Genomic DNA, 14,722 nt, shown 5'->3' with positions numbered 1-14,722 from the left:
TGCATGAAACCAGCTTCCGTTCCAATAAGAGTAAAAATTATGTCATAGAAATATCAGTTTCCATAGAAACATACTTCTAAGTATGTACTCTTGTTTAGAATGTCCACTTAATCCTCCGTTATTCATGCATTTCAAATAACGTGGTGTGATGCATTTCGCTTCAATCGCGATCTAGGTGCTCGGCTACAGCAAGGGCCGTGCTCTCACTTGCTGCAGATTGTCCCCCACGTCGATAGATGGCAGCAAACAAGCCCCCCGGCGTCGTGGGCTGAGCCCCAATGTGGCCAAATTGAAATCCGCTGGAATAATGGCGTCGAGAAAACGCAGTGCAGTGTGGCCGTATTTTCAGGACGGCATGGATCCCAATAAGACGACGTGCCTGGTGTGCTCGGAAACGATCCAGCACTGTGGTAATACCAGCAACCTGCTGAAGCACCTGCGATCGAAGCACCAGGCGGAATTCGCTGACGTCGAGGCGAAGAGAAGGCCGTCCGAGGGGGCATCGGTGACGGCTTTCCACCATACAATGGAGCCCGGGGATTATCCAGGTATGTATCATACCGCGCACAGCTGGTTGACGGTTAAGGCACAAAGAAATCTTCATCTATACATAGAATCATTCATGTATGTGTATATGCAGGCATCGTAAGTTATACACCGTCTGAGGTTTGATCAGTCATATCTTCTTATACTTTGCTGTTTAACGTGTAAAAGAATTGAACGTGTAAAAGCGTGAAACTGACACCCCGATGAGTTTGTTGGTGGAGAACCAGTGTATTTATTACAGTATTCGGCAATATGCGCCATTGTTCTGTATTTTTTTTCTTCCGGAATCTCTTTATTTCAGTATATGCGGTAGTTTTTCTTTGCACTCTTTGTTAGTTTGCATCACAGATGTGCTGTTTACCTGACTTGTACGTAGCTTTGGATAAAAGCGTGCAAATAAAGGTGTGCAGCCAAACTTGATCTCGGTTCACCAATCCCATTTTGCAAAATAATAATAACAACAATACTAATAATAAATCATGGTTTCCATCAGAAATACTGGACTCTGTAGCGGTGGAGGACGTAAAGCATGACAGACTAACGGAAGAAGCGCCGGCCGCTGCAGACGCGGGGGCCGCCGCCGAGACCTGCTATCTGTCCGGAGCGACGTCCAAAAAGCGGAGCGCGGTGTGGACGTATTACCAGGACGACGAGGATGGCAACAAAGCGCTGTGCCTTATATGCCTGGAGAACATCCAGCACCGCCGCAACACTAGCAACTTGCTGAAACATTTACGGAAAAGACACCCTGCGGAGTACGCCGATGTGGAGGACCGGACGAAAAGGCGGCAGGCGGAGGATGGAGTGATCGCCTCGCCGCCCTGCGCTTTTAAGCACCAGACGACTTTGCAAAACACTTGTAGAAACGCTACGAAATATCCAGGTTATTTATCTCCCACTTGTGCTTTTTCAGTGTATTTTTCTTTCATGCTTAGAATTGAGTCTCTTGCACTTTTTCTGTAATGGTGCCACCAGAGAGACAACAGAATTCACACTTGGGCTTTGCAGGATTTAAAGGAAAATAAACTTATCTCTCTCACTTGCAGATATCCTGGAGGTTATAACTGTTGGGCAGTCTGAAGAGGAGCAGATCAGAAGGGCCTTGGAGCAGGAGGCTAGGGCACTGGAGAGAGAGCGGGAGTTGACGGAGCAGTTGAGGAGGGCCCAGGAGCAGGAGGCCAGGGCTTTGGAACAGCAGAGGGCGCTAACGGACCAGTTAAGGAGGGCGCAGGAGGAGGAGATGAAGAGAGCACGCGAGCTGGAAGCGGGAGTGCTGCAGCGGGAGAGGCAGGCGATCGAGCAGCTGAGGAGGGCCCAGGAGCAGGAGGCCAGGGCCATAGAGAGAGAGAGGGAGGCATTAGCGCGGATGAGAGAGGAGCTGGAGCGGGACCGGCGGCTCTTTCAGAGGCAGAGGGAGGCTGCGGGACAGGGCAGGCAGGGGGAGGTGACTCTCAAAACCGAGAATGCGGACCCTGGGCTGGAGGTGACAACGTGAAGGGGAGGGAGAGCTCAGACTCGACCGCCAGCGACGGTACGACACCGAGTGAGACTGCTTCAGAACCCGGACAGGTGAGCGGAGTGCCCTGCACCTCCCCAAACCGCTAGGCACACCTAGTGACCTGCAGCCATAAGTAAAACTCTTCATCTTCCTCATAGTGGAAGGAGGGAGCGTTCCTGGACTTTCCATCCTGAATCCAGCCGGTCTCCCATGGCTGCCGGACCAGCTAATGCTGAATCCAGCCCAACTCGAGAGGAACACAGACAGCTCTGGAATAAGACGTAGACTATGTCCCCGGAGCTGTCCAGTCTGGGAGAATGAGAATTGTAATTTGCTGTGTACAACATTCGTTATTTGGAAATAAATTAATTTGAACTGAATTTGAGCTTGATGAATGGCGTACTGTACTATTCACACAAGGCAAACATATGGGTGAAACTGCTTTGTTACTGTAAAGCAAAATGGTGCTTTTGGCATGAATTTTATAGTATGAATATGGGTGTAGTGAGCAATTGTGGACCACCTGACAGAATGTCTCCTTGCCCCCCCCTTATAATTTTACATATGTAAAGGCACTTAGAAAATGCTGCCTCCCCCTAGGTCTGGCAGGGTATGCATGCCCCTCTGACACGCCAGCGTATAAATAATAATAATAGCTGGCATTATGTGTAGTTTTTAATGGCCCATTACTGAAGGTCCCGACAGGACTTTTTTTTTTTATCCCGACAGGTAAATATTTTCATGTTAAGTGCGTGCTGAGATTTAAATGTGTATGCAACGTAATGTAAATGCCACCAGAGACTCATTTCTGCGTTTCGTACATGATCACGCAGTGTGACGGTGGCCCAAAGTAATGGCTCGATGGGAACTCGTAGGGTGAGTTTGATCCGGTCTGCTTATCTCTGAGCAATTTCAGAGCTGCTATGTGGCTGGGTGCCAGTGCCACTGCGCCCTTTCCTGCCAGAAACCTCTCGTCCATGACGTGCCCTTTGCATAAAAGCACACGCGACGGTCACAGCTACTCCATGTTTTTGAAAGCAAAGATAACATGGTCGACTGGAAAGACCACCACTGCCCCAGGCAAAGGGCAGAGATGCATTGTGGGACACAGCCGACAGGAATGTGAACACTGAGTGCGTCCAAATATGCATACTTACACAGTACATACTAAATTTTAGGGCTGCAGCTATTGATCATTTTAATGATCGAGTATTCTATTGACTAGTCCATTGATTATTAATCAAGTAATCGGATAAGAAATACTTTTGTCTTATTAAAAAGCAATAGTAACTATTCAAAAAAGCAAAAATAGATGGGTCTCTCAAAATGATGTAGATGTTGCTGGAACACACAGAAAGCACTTTGCTATTTATATTATTAATATTATAATCATGTAATATTCATATTAATCTAAGTCTGCAGAATAATATTACTAAAGCCTTGAATTAGATCTAGCTGTGTACACCCCATGCTCCCCTTTAGACTCGCCCCTGCATGCTGGCTGCAGGTATCACTGTGACAAAGTGTGACGTACGGCTGCTGTCAGCCTGCTGCAAGTTGCCAGATTTAAATATTGTGTCAAACTAAGCTAACAGTTTATCTGCATACAAACAGCTTCTATTTTACCATGAATAGCTTTACTGTAGCTTTGCTGCTATGCAAGACAAACGGCGGTGGATGGGAGCAGCTGAAAACATCGCTTTTCTTTACCTTTCAGCTTGTTGAACAGCTGGTTTGATTACGGACTCTCGCCAGCTCTTTACCAGTAAAGGTTTAGTACCGTTTACAAGCACTGCTGTTGTTTTCCTTCACTGCACCCGAGTTCACCATCTCTGTAACGGAACCGTCTCTTTGCGCTTAGTGTATAGACGGGCTCCAGCTCCATGTTAATTAACGACAGCATCATTTTCACTGCTGTTGTGTTATCAGTGTTTTTTGAGGAAAAACAGGTGCCGTTTGGGCTGAATCTTGTTATACTTTTTTTATTCACACATAAATTTGTTTCTATCGCAGGTCTATTTTAGCGGCGAATGTGAGTGACGCTCGCGCTTACCTTGTACTGGTCCCACTCTGTGGACTGAATGCATAGACTCGGCGCTTTCTGTTGAGACGTTGAATCATTGACGTTGTGCTATTGTGCTAAGCTAATTCGGTTTTACAATAGACACACTGTACAGTATTTTCGCTTTTCTTTTGTTTGAAATGGTCCCAAACTCTAGACATTTTTCTTTTTCTCTGACTTAACTCGCTATTTTCCCTGTCTTCCTCCATCGCGCCATCCAATCAAACCTGCTACACGTAATGCAGCGTAAGCACACTGTGCGACAGTAATAATCCTCCGGGTGAAACACGCTGATCACTAAGCAGTACGTAGTCGTGCGGATTACACGAAGCACCGAAGCAAAGAATTTGTATTGAGGATTTTTTGTAATCGAGTTATTCGAGTTACTCGATGAATCGTTGCAGCCTTACTAAATTTTGTTAGAAACCTACTACTTGACTGTTAATATAGTACAGGGGTCTCTAAGTCCAGCTGGAGAGCTACTGTCCAGTAGGTTTTCTATCATACTTGGCTTCTTATGAGCCGCACCTGTTCTCAGGTAAATACCAGGAACAGGTATGGCTCATCAGAAGCCAATGGGACAGAAACCCTACTGGATAGTAGCTCACCGGGACTGGAGTTGTAGACCCCTGATGTAGTACATACTGTGTTTGTGCATGCATGCAATTATACTGCGGTCATCAGCTTGCATATTAAGTGATTTCTAATGTTTTCCAGTAATGTAACCTGACCCCCACGGCAATTAAAAACTGTTAAAAACCATCAATGGAAAAAAATACATAATTAAGTCTACTAATGTAACTGGGTATTGTTTTAAACTTAAATTTGTAAAGGTAGCACATCCTCTGCAACTGTGACACAGATTCGCAGAATGTAGTATGTCATCTGGGTATCATTCGCTTACTGTTTCCTTCATGCTGAACATTCGGACATATTGCTGACTTTGCATACTCTGATTTGCCTACTACATAGCAAACACAGTATGCCATTTTGTACAAGCCCTGAGTATCTGAGAATCATAAAACCGGGAAGCGGGATATGGGCATTGATCGGGAGCGACGATGGATCACCGTGCTCTGGAGGAGTCCCTACAGCATTGCTCGATTTCACCGAAAATCTGAAAATTATACCCTGCAACCGACATCCGTTCCCTTAATGTTTAACACATCGAGTTGCGACAGTAGGATTACATACACATAATTACTCAGCGTGCATCATGAAACGCAGCCTTAATAGGGTCACCAGCTAGCGCTAATGGATGTTGCGTAATGATGCGAGGGTAGCCCCTAACGCGACAGGGCCCGATTCCCAGAAAGCTTTGCACTCGACCTATGAATAATTACCATAATTATCAGCAGAGAGCGGTAGCAGTGTTCAGGAAATGATGTGTGCGGGGGTAGGCCTGACACACACTACCCTCTTGTTAATAACCCAGCAGGTCGGGCGGTTGGGGGATTCAGCCCCCACACACAATAGGGCCATTGGATGCCGGGGGCCTAGAGACAGAGCCACCTTTGTGCCATGCTGCCCCAGGCCGCTATTCCTCTTACAAGGGAGAGAAGCGAGTCAAGGGACAAGTCAGCCATTCTGCCATTAGCATAATATTATGCTGTCTGAGCGGAGTTTTGTAGCGCTGGAGGGAGCAGAAGTGACACGCGCAAGGCACTGGGTAAACCCGACACCCTCTCGCCACCTGCTGGCTGCTGTCATCTGCTCCGGCCCGCCACTGGACCGTCCAGACCCTGCCTCCTCCTGGGAGAGAGCGGCCCCTTTCCCAACAATCCATCTCTTCCAGCTCGACCAGATGATTTGGCAGTGAATATAGAAACAGCCCCAGTATTGATCCAGAACAACGGCACAAACCAGGGGTGATTCAGGGGGGCATAAGAGGAGCCAACCCTATCATTAGCCAATGATATGTTTTGAATCGGTGAGTGACAGAGGATTGGTACACTGCGGGCCAATCAGCTTTCAGCTAGGGCCATTGCCCCTGTGGTCCCACCCCTATATACACCCCTAGCCTAAACAACCAGAGAAAGAGAGCAGGATTCTCCTTCACAAAGCCCTTTGTTCTCAGATCTCTCTCTCTCTCTCTCTCTCTCACACACACACACACGCGCACACACACACACACACACACACAAACACACAGCCTGAACAGGGCTGCCCCATTCACATACTTATCTTTCCATCATCTGTAACCTAATTATCTCCACTGGCCCTGTCAGACTGCCCTGTGTATTAAGGTGCATATGGACATGTATTTTACACATAATGAGGACATACTATACTGCAATGGACTGTCGCTCTATCCAGAGTTATTCCCTATCTTCATCCTGTAGCTTCTGGGATAGGCTCTGGACCCCCCGCAGTCCTGAATAGGGTTAGGGTTAGAGAAGATGGATGGATGGATGGATGGATGACATGCTACACCTTGTCTTTCCCAAAGCAGTCCTCAGGCCACAGTGAACAGATCCACATTCTTGTTTTATCCCAGTTCCCAGAACACCTGACCCAAGCAATCAGGAGCTCTTACACTGGGATAAAACAAAATTGCGGCTCCGTCCAGTTTGACCCGAGGACTGGCTTAGAAAACACTGCTATTCACCACAGTTACACAGCTTGGGTCTCAGTCAGCGAAGGTGAGACAGAGGGACCTGCAAACTGACTGCTGACTCCAACGCCCAGGTAAGAGGCCATTAAATGTCTCAAATAAGTCATAAGTCACCCGAATGGATCTCAGCGTTTAAACTCTCTGAACCCCACAGGGCACCAGAAATCCAGAGCCATGCTGCCAAGTCTTCCAGCCAGTTAACAGTTTACAGGACGCTGCCCTCACCCGGACACGCGGGACGCCGCCCTCACCCGGACACGCGGGACGCCGCCCGCACCCGGACACGCGGGACGCCGCCCTCACCCGGACACGCGGGACGCCGCCCGCACCCGGACACGCGGGACGCCGCCCTCACCCGGACACGCGGGACGCCGCCCGCACCCGGACACGCGGGACGCCGCCCCCACCCGGACACGCGGGGCGCCGCCCGCACCCGGACACGCGGGACGCCGCCCGCACCCGGACACGCGGGACGCACCGTTTCTCATTGCAGATGGGAGCTGCGGAATAAGACAAACCAAAAACTTTTTTAAAATAGTTTATTGTCTTTAAATTATAGTGTTCTCTAATCAGCATACATTTATGTAACATTCACAGCATTGTACACCCAAACCCTTCATTAAAGATTCATTAAATAATATAAATAACTTTCTCTTATTTCTGCTTCCTAGTAGACAAAGAAGTATGAAGCGAATGTCATCTTGTGGATTCTCATATACAAATAGAAGTACAAGAGTATGAAAAATACTGTCCGTGTTTTTTGTACAGATATAAAAAAACATCCCTACAAAAATCCCCCCCAGATATATATATATTTTTCTTAAAAAAAACCTCCCTTTATTTTCTAAGCACTCTAGTGATGAGATCAGTAGAAAACATGGGTCGTTAGTTGATGTGCAAGTTCATATAACTGGTATTTCTATCTGATACTAGAAAGTTTGATGTGTGCAGTCATTTCCCATTAGTGAATCCAGCAATTCATCCGCAAATCTGTTTCTTCACCATGGCATTTCACTCTGGTGTACTTACTGTACCTGTCTTTCCTTAGCATTTCATCTCTGACCTCACGTACCCTGCAGTCACCTTTAACCTTTGACCTCTAACCTTTAGGGCAAATGGGACTAACATAAATCGAAAGAGATCAGACTGCAGAATCAACCTCAAAAAAGAATATAAAAATTGAAGTATACTGTTATGCAGCGTTCATACATGTTATTTAACCCTATGTTATAGCCACTGTAGTAAACAGCAAACGGGGGCTCTTGCAAGTGAACTTCACAGGTTCCTCAGAAACTCCAGCCTCCAAACTGTTAAAATGCCAAAATCATGACCTACGGCCTAAAAAGCAGAGAGGCGCAGGCCCTGTCCAAATTCATGCATAACGGCCACACCCCTGTCTCTCACACAGCTGTTATCGTAACGCTGTCTGAGCAGACAGCCCATGGCATTCGTGATCCATGTACTGAGCTTTTCAAACATGACAGGAATTTTCCCCTCAGAGATGCACTAGGCCTAGAAACACAAACACTCTGAGGTTCACGGTCTGCCCGGGAACCAACCTCCAATATTTGCATTTCCTTCCTGCCATGTATTTTCAGATGGCAGAAATATTAAGCATAAAACAAAAATGTGTCAGTAAAACGCCATGTATACGCGAGTAAAAGACTTCAAGAGCTTTAAGACGCCCCTCAGCCATGCTCGTTCCAGATCCTAAACATAATCCCTAAGATAATTATATCCACTTGGAATTCTTCACCTCCCCCCAAAAAAAAACGTGGTAATCTGGAATGTGATGTGCTCGTATTAAAAGAGTGACTGGGGAGATTATTTATAAATCATGTTAAATATACAGTGGCCGGTGTGACGTGGGGTCCGGAAATGGCACACGCTGTGCCTCAGAGAAGAACGTCTCCATGATGAAAGTGGAACATTCTAGAAGGCCAATGGGACGAGTGGGTCAGACGATGCCTTTGAAAGGGTGTCCGAATGAACAAGACTGGCTTCTAACGTGATTTCATAAGATTCACTAATGAAAACAATCTTATGATTAGATATACCTATAGGTGTGAGATATCCTACCTGCCCAGCTTTACAAGACAATGAGACGACATCACTCCTTCATTGCATGAGGGGGTCTGGCGGGGATGAATGAAGAGAACCGGGTTCGTGTGACACCCAGGTTACTGTACGCATATGACCCCAAACTACCACTAGGGACAGAGTTCAGCCCTTGAGTCAGTTTACTGTGCGATGGCCATTCCTTCCACCATCTGACTGAACATTATCCTTTCACTGCAAACAGCAGATATACCAGCAGAGTTCTGGATCACCTGGATCAGGAAATGATCAACTAACTCGATGATGTGGGGGGCGGGGTTGGGGTGGAGCCTAACATTAAACAAACTGCTATGTGGGTCAGAACATTTTGATCCAATCAAGACTCTCCCACCCTTGGTTATCAAAATCACCACCGTTTCCCCTAAGTCAATCCATTCGGCCGTGTGTGGAACTGCTTAACCCAAGAGTGTCTCAGATAACCTAGGGCTCTGATCGTGAACTTCACCGTGAGTAACCTACCGATCCAGCCATATCCCCCCCCCCTCCTCTAAACATCATTTAAAACAAAGTGACTATAGTAGCTACAGGCCTCTAAGTCTGGGGGGGGGGGGGTCTCCCACTCCCTCCCCATTGTATTCAGGCAAATCCTTCATGCTACATTCTCACAATATCATTAGTATTATTATTGTTTGATGGAAAAAAAAAAGAATATGTTAAAAAAAAACATCAGCTCCACTGATTGTTCCTCAAACCTCAGTGCATGCAAACAACGAGAGCAGATGTGTGGGGCTTTTGTTTACAGGACATTTCCAAGGGCAACATGAAAATGAAAGTGAAACTGAAGGTGCCAACAACAGTGTCCTAAAAGGTCAGATCTACATTTATAATAAAAAAGGAAGCTTTTAAAAAGACAGGATAAAAAGGAACATACAGAACGTTTAGAAAAGTAGCCAGAGAGACGAGGGCAGGAACAGTGAGCAGGCGACCACACCGGTGCGCTTCACAGACCGAATAGCAACATGCTAATAGTACCATTACCCTGATTAAATGAACTAGGGGGAGGTTTCCTGTAGGAACCTGCAGTGAGGCCTCCTACAGCCCAATGACTGGCAAACTAATGCTCTAATGAGTCTCCATCCAGGATCCAGTATCGCGCTTTCAGAGGAATCTGGCCACCAGTGAATAGTCTGCTTCGCACAGAGCGTGCGATCGATGCCGGCGCGCCTCGCAGAACTTCCGCTCCGCACAAATGCCCAGCAGGACCACTGCAGTGTGGCTAAACCAGTTAGTACACGCTAAGGCTAGTCCAGCTCCCCACAGTGCCTTGGAAAGTCTTCCCGGGATCCCGGCACGCCGTTCCCGATCCAAATGGCACCCCCTCTCCACTCAATTACATGTCTGGAATGTGGCTTGCCAGCATGTGGGGCAAACCAAACTATGTCGCAGCCACGATGCAACACCAGGCTGTTACGGGGATTATTAATCAGGTAACCAGGTCTTCTGTAGTTAAACAAGCTCAGTTGGGGTAATGAATTAATTCAATTATTTAACAGGGAGTAGATGTTTATGGGTGTGTGGAGGCTTATATAGGTTTTAAGATTGCTTCCAGTTCCTTCATGACTTTTTATGACAGTCCAAACTCCTCCCACCTATAGAAAAGGGGAGTGGCATGCTGTAGGGAGGGGGGCCCTGGTGTTGGGTTTCACAGTGTGATGATGTTGCCGTCCTCGTGCATACTCTCCTGGCTGCTGCTGGCCTTGCTGGGGCTGCCATTGTGTGTGGGGGTGTTGGGGGTGTTGAGGGAGCTAAGCGAAGCTTTGCTGTCAGATAGAGAACCACTGTGTAAGGAGGCACTCTGGGGGAGGGGCTCTGGTGTGGCGGCTGCCACCAACGCATCGCCATGGCTGCCATTGCCGTTGACGACGAAGGTGGCAGGCAGATAGGGCGGCAGGCTGTCGCTCTCAAGGATGAGGTCCCCATCTTCGTCGCTATCCCCCTCCGCCATGCTGCTGTTGCCAAAGTGGTTCATGTACTGTGAGGCGGGGCTGGGAGTAGAGTCCTGGGAAAAGCCCGAGCCAGAGCTATTGCCCGAGGCCTTGCTGCCGCGCACTACATTGTTGCGTTGGTTGGCCGGCTTGACCGTCACTATCAGGTTGTGGCTATTGGCCACCATCATGTCCGTCACCTGATCGAGGGACTTGCCCGCCACATCGATGCCGTTGACCTCCAGGATCTCATCGTTGACGGCCAACAGCCCCGTGCTCTCGGCCAGGCCGCCTCGTACCACGCGGGAGATGAAGACACCTGGAACCTTTTCCACACCCTGTGAAGTGACACGCACGCTCAGCCCATCACGGATGTAGAAGCCCAACGGCTTATCAGAGCCGTGCTTGTGCAAGCGCACGCGGCGGTGCGTCTCAGGCAGGATGTCCACGTCAATGATGGAGGAGATCTGCCGGAAGTCCTGGGGATGCCCGATCAACAGTGTGGGCTTGTTCTTCTGTAAAGTTGGCCGGAGGCCTGGCAGACCCTTCTTCTTCCTCTGCAGGGAGTTGGTCGCAAATACCATGGCTTCATCCTCATCTGCAGAAGAGAGAGCAGACAGGGGTGAGCGAGGTCTTGCACAGTAAATAACAGGCTTAGACCAAAGTGTTGGAATTCAGGACCTCCTGGATCAAGGTCCGTCACAAAAAGTACCAATAAAATTACTAACCCTGACAAACATGAGAAGATCCCACTGATTCTCTCACCAATGACAAAATATATTACCCAGCTTAAATACATTAAATACAGTTGCTTGCCAATACAACTGGATTCCCTCGGTTTGGGGGGTCACTAAAACTTCACAAGTAAAATGTTCAATGTTTGCCCACTAAAAACTTGATCAAATTGGAAGGGATACCCTACTGTCTGCTGGTGCTCAAAACCCAATAGTCCGTGCTACTCTTAGCAAGATGGTTCCATAGTCGGCAGCTCTGTATTTACATCTTATTTGCCCTTTTCTTATTTTTCCATTGCTATTTTTTTCTCTTTTCAATTGGTTTTGCTAATACTGTATTTCTCCATTCAAGCCAAGTTGGCAAAAGCCAAAGGGAATCCCCCAAGTTGAAGGTGGCAGTGTTGTCCAGACCACAGAATTACCTCACCATCTGGCAGTTTGTCTGCGGCAGTAGCTGCGTATCTGATGCCACGAGTGGGCATTCCCGAGAGACAGTACTTCCGTCATTCCTGTTTACGCCACAGACATCAGACACAAGTCTGTGCCACTGCAAATCTACAGAAGTTCTCCAATTACTGAAGACCACAGGATGCATTAGAGAATCGGAGTGCAGAAGTCTGCAGCAGTGTTGTTGGGAGGTGTACAGAGAACCACCTGCTGTTCAATGTCACACAGTCAAAGGAGCTGGTGGTGAACTTCAGGTGGAACAAACTGTCTTAGTACATGTGAGGAGAACTTTCAGCCACAGGCTCATGCAGTTCTCCAACAATACCCTGCTCCTACTGTATAACGCCTCCAGTCTCCTAACCTCACCTAGCTTGAGGGACACTATCCCAACTCTCTGGCTAACCACCGGCGTTAAATAATGCACCTTCCACATTTCTATGTTACATACACAAACAGACTATCGTTGGAGAGGGGGAATATTGTGCTGAGATTTAATTTTGTAATGCTGCTGGATAACAAAATCTCCTTCTTGGAGACCAATAAAGTTTTATTGTAAGGTGTGCAAAATCACTTCCAGGACAAAGGTACAGCCATCCATCCATGTACCGTTTACCCAGTGCAGGGTGACAGTGAAATACCTCTTACGCAGTGAAGCCCGCAGTGAAGTAAGCTTCAGTGTTCGTTTTTAAGATTATTAGATTATGAGCTAAGATGACCTTGGAAAATCAAAGTCTCCCCACCCCTCAGATCTGGCTGTCGGGAGGGGGGCTGGTGGGCATGTGACCCATCCCCCCCCTCCCCCCCCGCCCATTCAAACAAAGAACATAACAATCCAATCACCACATGACTGTCCGCAGCTCAGAATAAGCTGCTTTACTCATGCATACAGGGTCCGTCACCACAAAATGTGAGCCTTAGTCGTGATTAATTACCAACAAGCGGCTCCCGTTGGTTAGCAGTAGAAAGGCTCACCTCACCGAATCATATTACACTCGCATAAAAAAATGTAAAAAACCAAGGGCAATACAGCCATTTTCTCCCCTGTAGCACTTGGTTCCCCTCCAGGAAGCACAGCGGGCCTGTCCCAGCTGTCCTCCGCCCATGAATTCCGCCTTCAGTCACGTCAGAAAGCCGCCCCCCTGCCTGAAATAATATTAGGACGAGCGCATTGGCCAGCTGGGCATGCATTTTTCATGCCGGGCTCCTGGGGAGACACCTCTTTTCCATCAGCCCCCAGGACACAGGGACAGGAAAGGGCCTTGAATGGGACCCCACAGTGAACCAGCTGACCCCCCCACGCAGCCCAACCGCAGCACTTCACCGGGCACGAGAGGACAAGGCGCAGCCCAGACCTATTATTTTTAGAGCGTGCACCACGGCAGAAGCCGTGCCGGATTCGTTACAATCCCATGGGACGCGGGGTGGGGGGGGGGGGGTGATATTTCACAGTTATTTTTAAATGCCGAGCGCATACAGTAAGGAGACAGAGGTCTGGGTAAAGCTGTACAGGTGATTGACTGGTGTAAGATTGAGCGGGTGATGTCACGGGGCGCCGCTGTCCTATATGTTACACGTTATATAATACTAACGGCAGCTGGCTTAGTGAGTGCCACCCTGTGGGTATGGGTGACATTACTGTAATGTAGAGGCAGCACAGGGGATACTTTGGGCTCAAGGGCAGGGGGATTTGGGATACAGGCATGGCTGACGCTCGTCGGGAATCGGACCCATCCTGCAAAGTGCCGGTATAAATAGAAAGCGGAGATGGACACGGGTAGAGAACGAGACGAATGGGCTCCTGGCGTGTGGCCGCCAGTGAACCCGAGGATGCTGGGAAAATCTGGCCCCTCCCCATTTCCGGAAGGCCGCTCCATCTCCCAACATAGCCAACAGTTAATATCATAATAAATATGGTGGAATGTGTCTCCTTCCCGAAGACGGCCAATACACAGAGACCTTGTCCCACAGATCCATGTACACTGCTAACTGCAGCGACTGACCAGTTCAAGCCGAGAGCATCGGCTACAGAAAGTTCCATTGATCCGTTTTAGACATATGCTCCGTCTAATCCAGCAGGCTGCTGGGTCTGAGCCTTAAGATCTGACATATTACATTAACTTAATCAATCTAGACACACAATGCAGAAATACGCTGCTAGCTGCCTGAGAGGGGGCTGGGGAATTTGCCATATGCAAACAGGAATTTGAGGGGTACAAAGCATCGGGAATGAATCTTTGATCTTAAGAAGGAGGACTGAAGTCATCTTGTAATCTCTGCCCATCTATGCCTTCCCAGAACGTCCTCCACCACCAGGTCGCGACCACACAATGTGCGTGGCCCAGCTCATAAACCTGGGGAAGGTCCCAAGGCAAGCAATTACGCACGGACCATGCAGTGTAGATGTGCGGTATGCGGTTACAGACATGCTGGCTCATAGCCTGATGGATGTTGGTTCGAATCCTGGGAGGCCCCCCAGCCATTGCATCCAAACAATCATCATCGCTCCAATAAAAACACACAGCTACGCAAACAGGTATCACTGTAATCCACCTGCAGTGATGGAACGCCCAAAACTGGAGGTCTCATCACATGACAACCATCTTTAAAATGCAAAAATAAAAACAATCAACAGAGCAATGCATGGCTTACTGGGGATTTACATTCAGCTAATAATTCCAGGACTAAGTGGGTTAAGGAGAGACTCCAGTAAAAAAAAAAAGGAATGTGCAGATCAGGGTGGGTGACTGCAATGGATTTAGTAAAATAATAAAAATGGGG

General features: G+C 48.1%; 2 protein-coding genes across 3 annotated transcripts in view; one reads left to right on the top strand and one right to left on the bottom strand.

Moving 5' to 3' along the window:
- The first annotated feature begins 149 nt into the window (after positions 1-149).
- Positions 150-2,424, top strand: LOC125706560 (plectin-like). 2 transcript variants are annotated; one of them, XR_007382017.1, is made up of 4 exons: positions 154-548; positions 1,040-1,429; positions 1,593-2,115; positions 2,203-2,424. XR_007382017.1 is itself a non-coding variant. In XM_048973290.1 (3 exons), the coding sequence occupies exons 1-3, from the start codon at positions 308-310 to the stop codon at positions 2,039-2,041; spliced, it is 1,080 nt and encodes a 359-aa protein (XP_048829247.1). In that variant the 5' UTR covers positions 150-307; the 3' UTR covers positions 2,042-2,424. The 2 variants fall into 2 exon arrangements, 1 of the variants encoding a protein (XP_048829247.1); XM_048973290.1 differs by having other exon boundaries at positions 150-548; positions 1,593-2,424.
- Positions 2,425-7,242: 4,818 nt separating this feature from the next.
- The window catches only part of pard6a (par-6 family cell polarity regulator alpha), a 57,876-nt gene continuing 50,396 nt past the window's right edge, over positions 7,243-14,722 (bottom strand). Inside the window, exon 4 of the mRNA XM_048973663.1 lies at positions 7,243-11,361. Coding sequence (XP_048829620.1) covers positions 10,481-11,361 — 881 coding nt within the window. The 3' untranslated portion in view covers positions 7,243-10,480. The remainder of the gene's footprint in view (positions 11,362-14,722) is intronic.

Source organism: Brienomyrus brachyistius, chromosome 13, assembly GCF_023856365.1.
Source record: "Brienomyrus brachyistius isolate T26 chromosome 13, BBRACH_0.4, whole genome shotgun sequence".
Classification (NCBI taxonomy): domain Eukaryota; kingdom Metazoa; phylum Chordata; class Actinopteri; order Osteoglossiformes; family Mormyridae; genus Brienomyrus; species Brienomyrus brachyistius.
The sequence above is the reverse complement of the archived record's forward strand: the minus strand, read 5'-3'. Positions and strand labels throughout refer to the sequence as shown.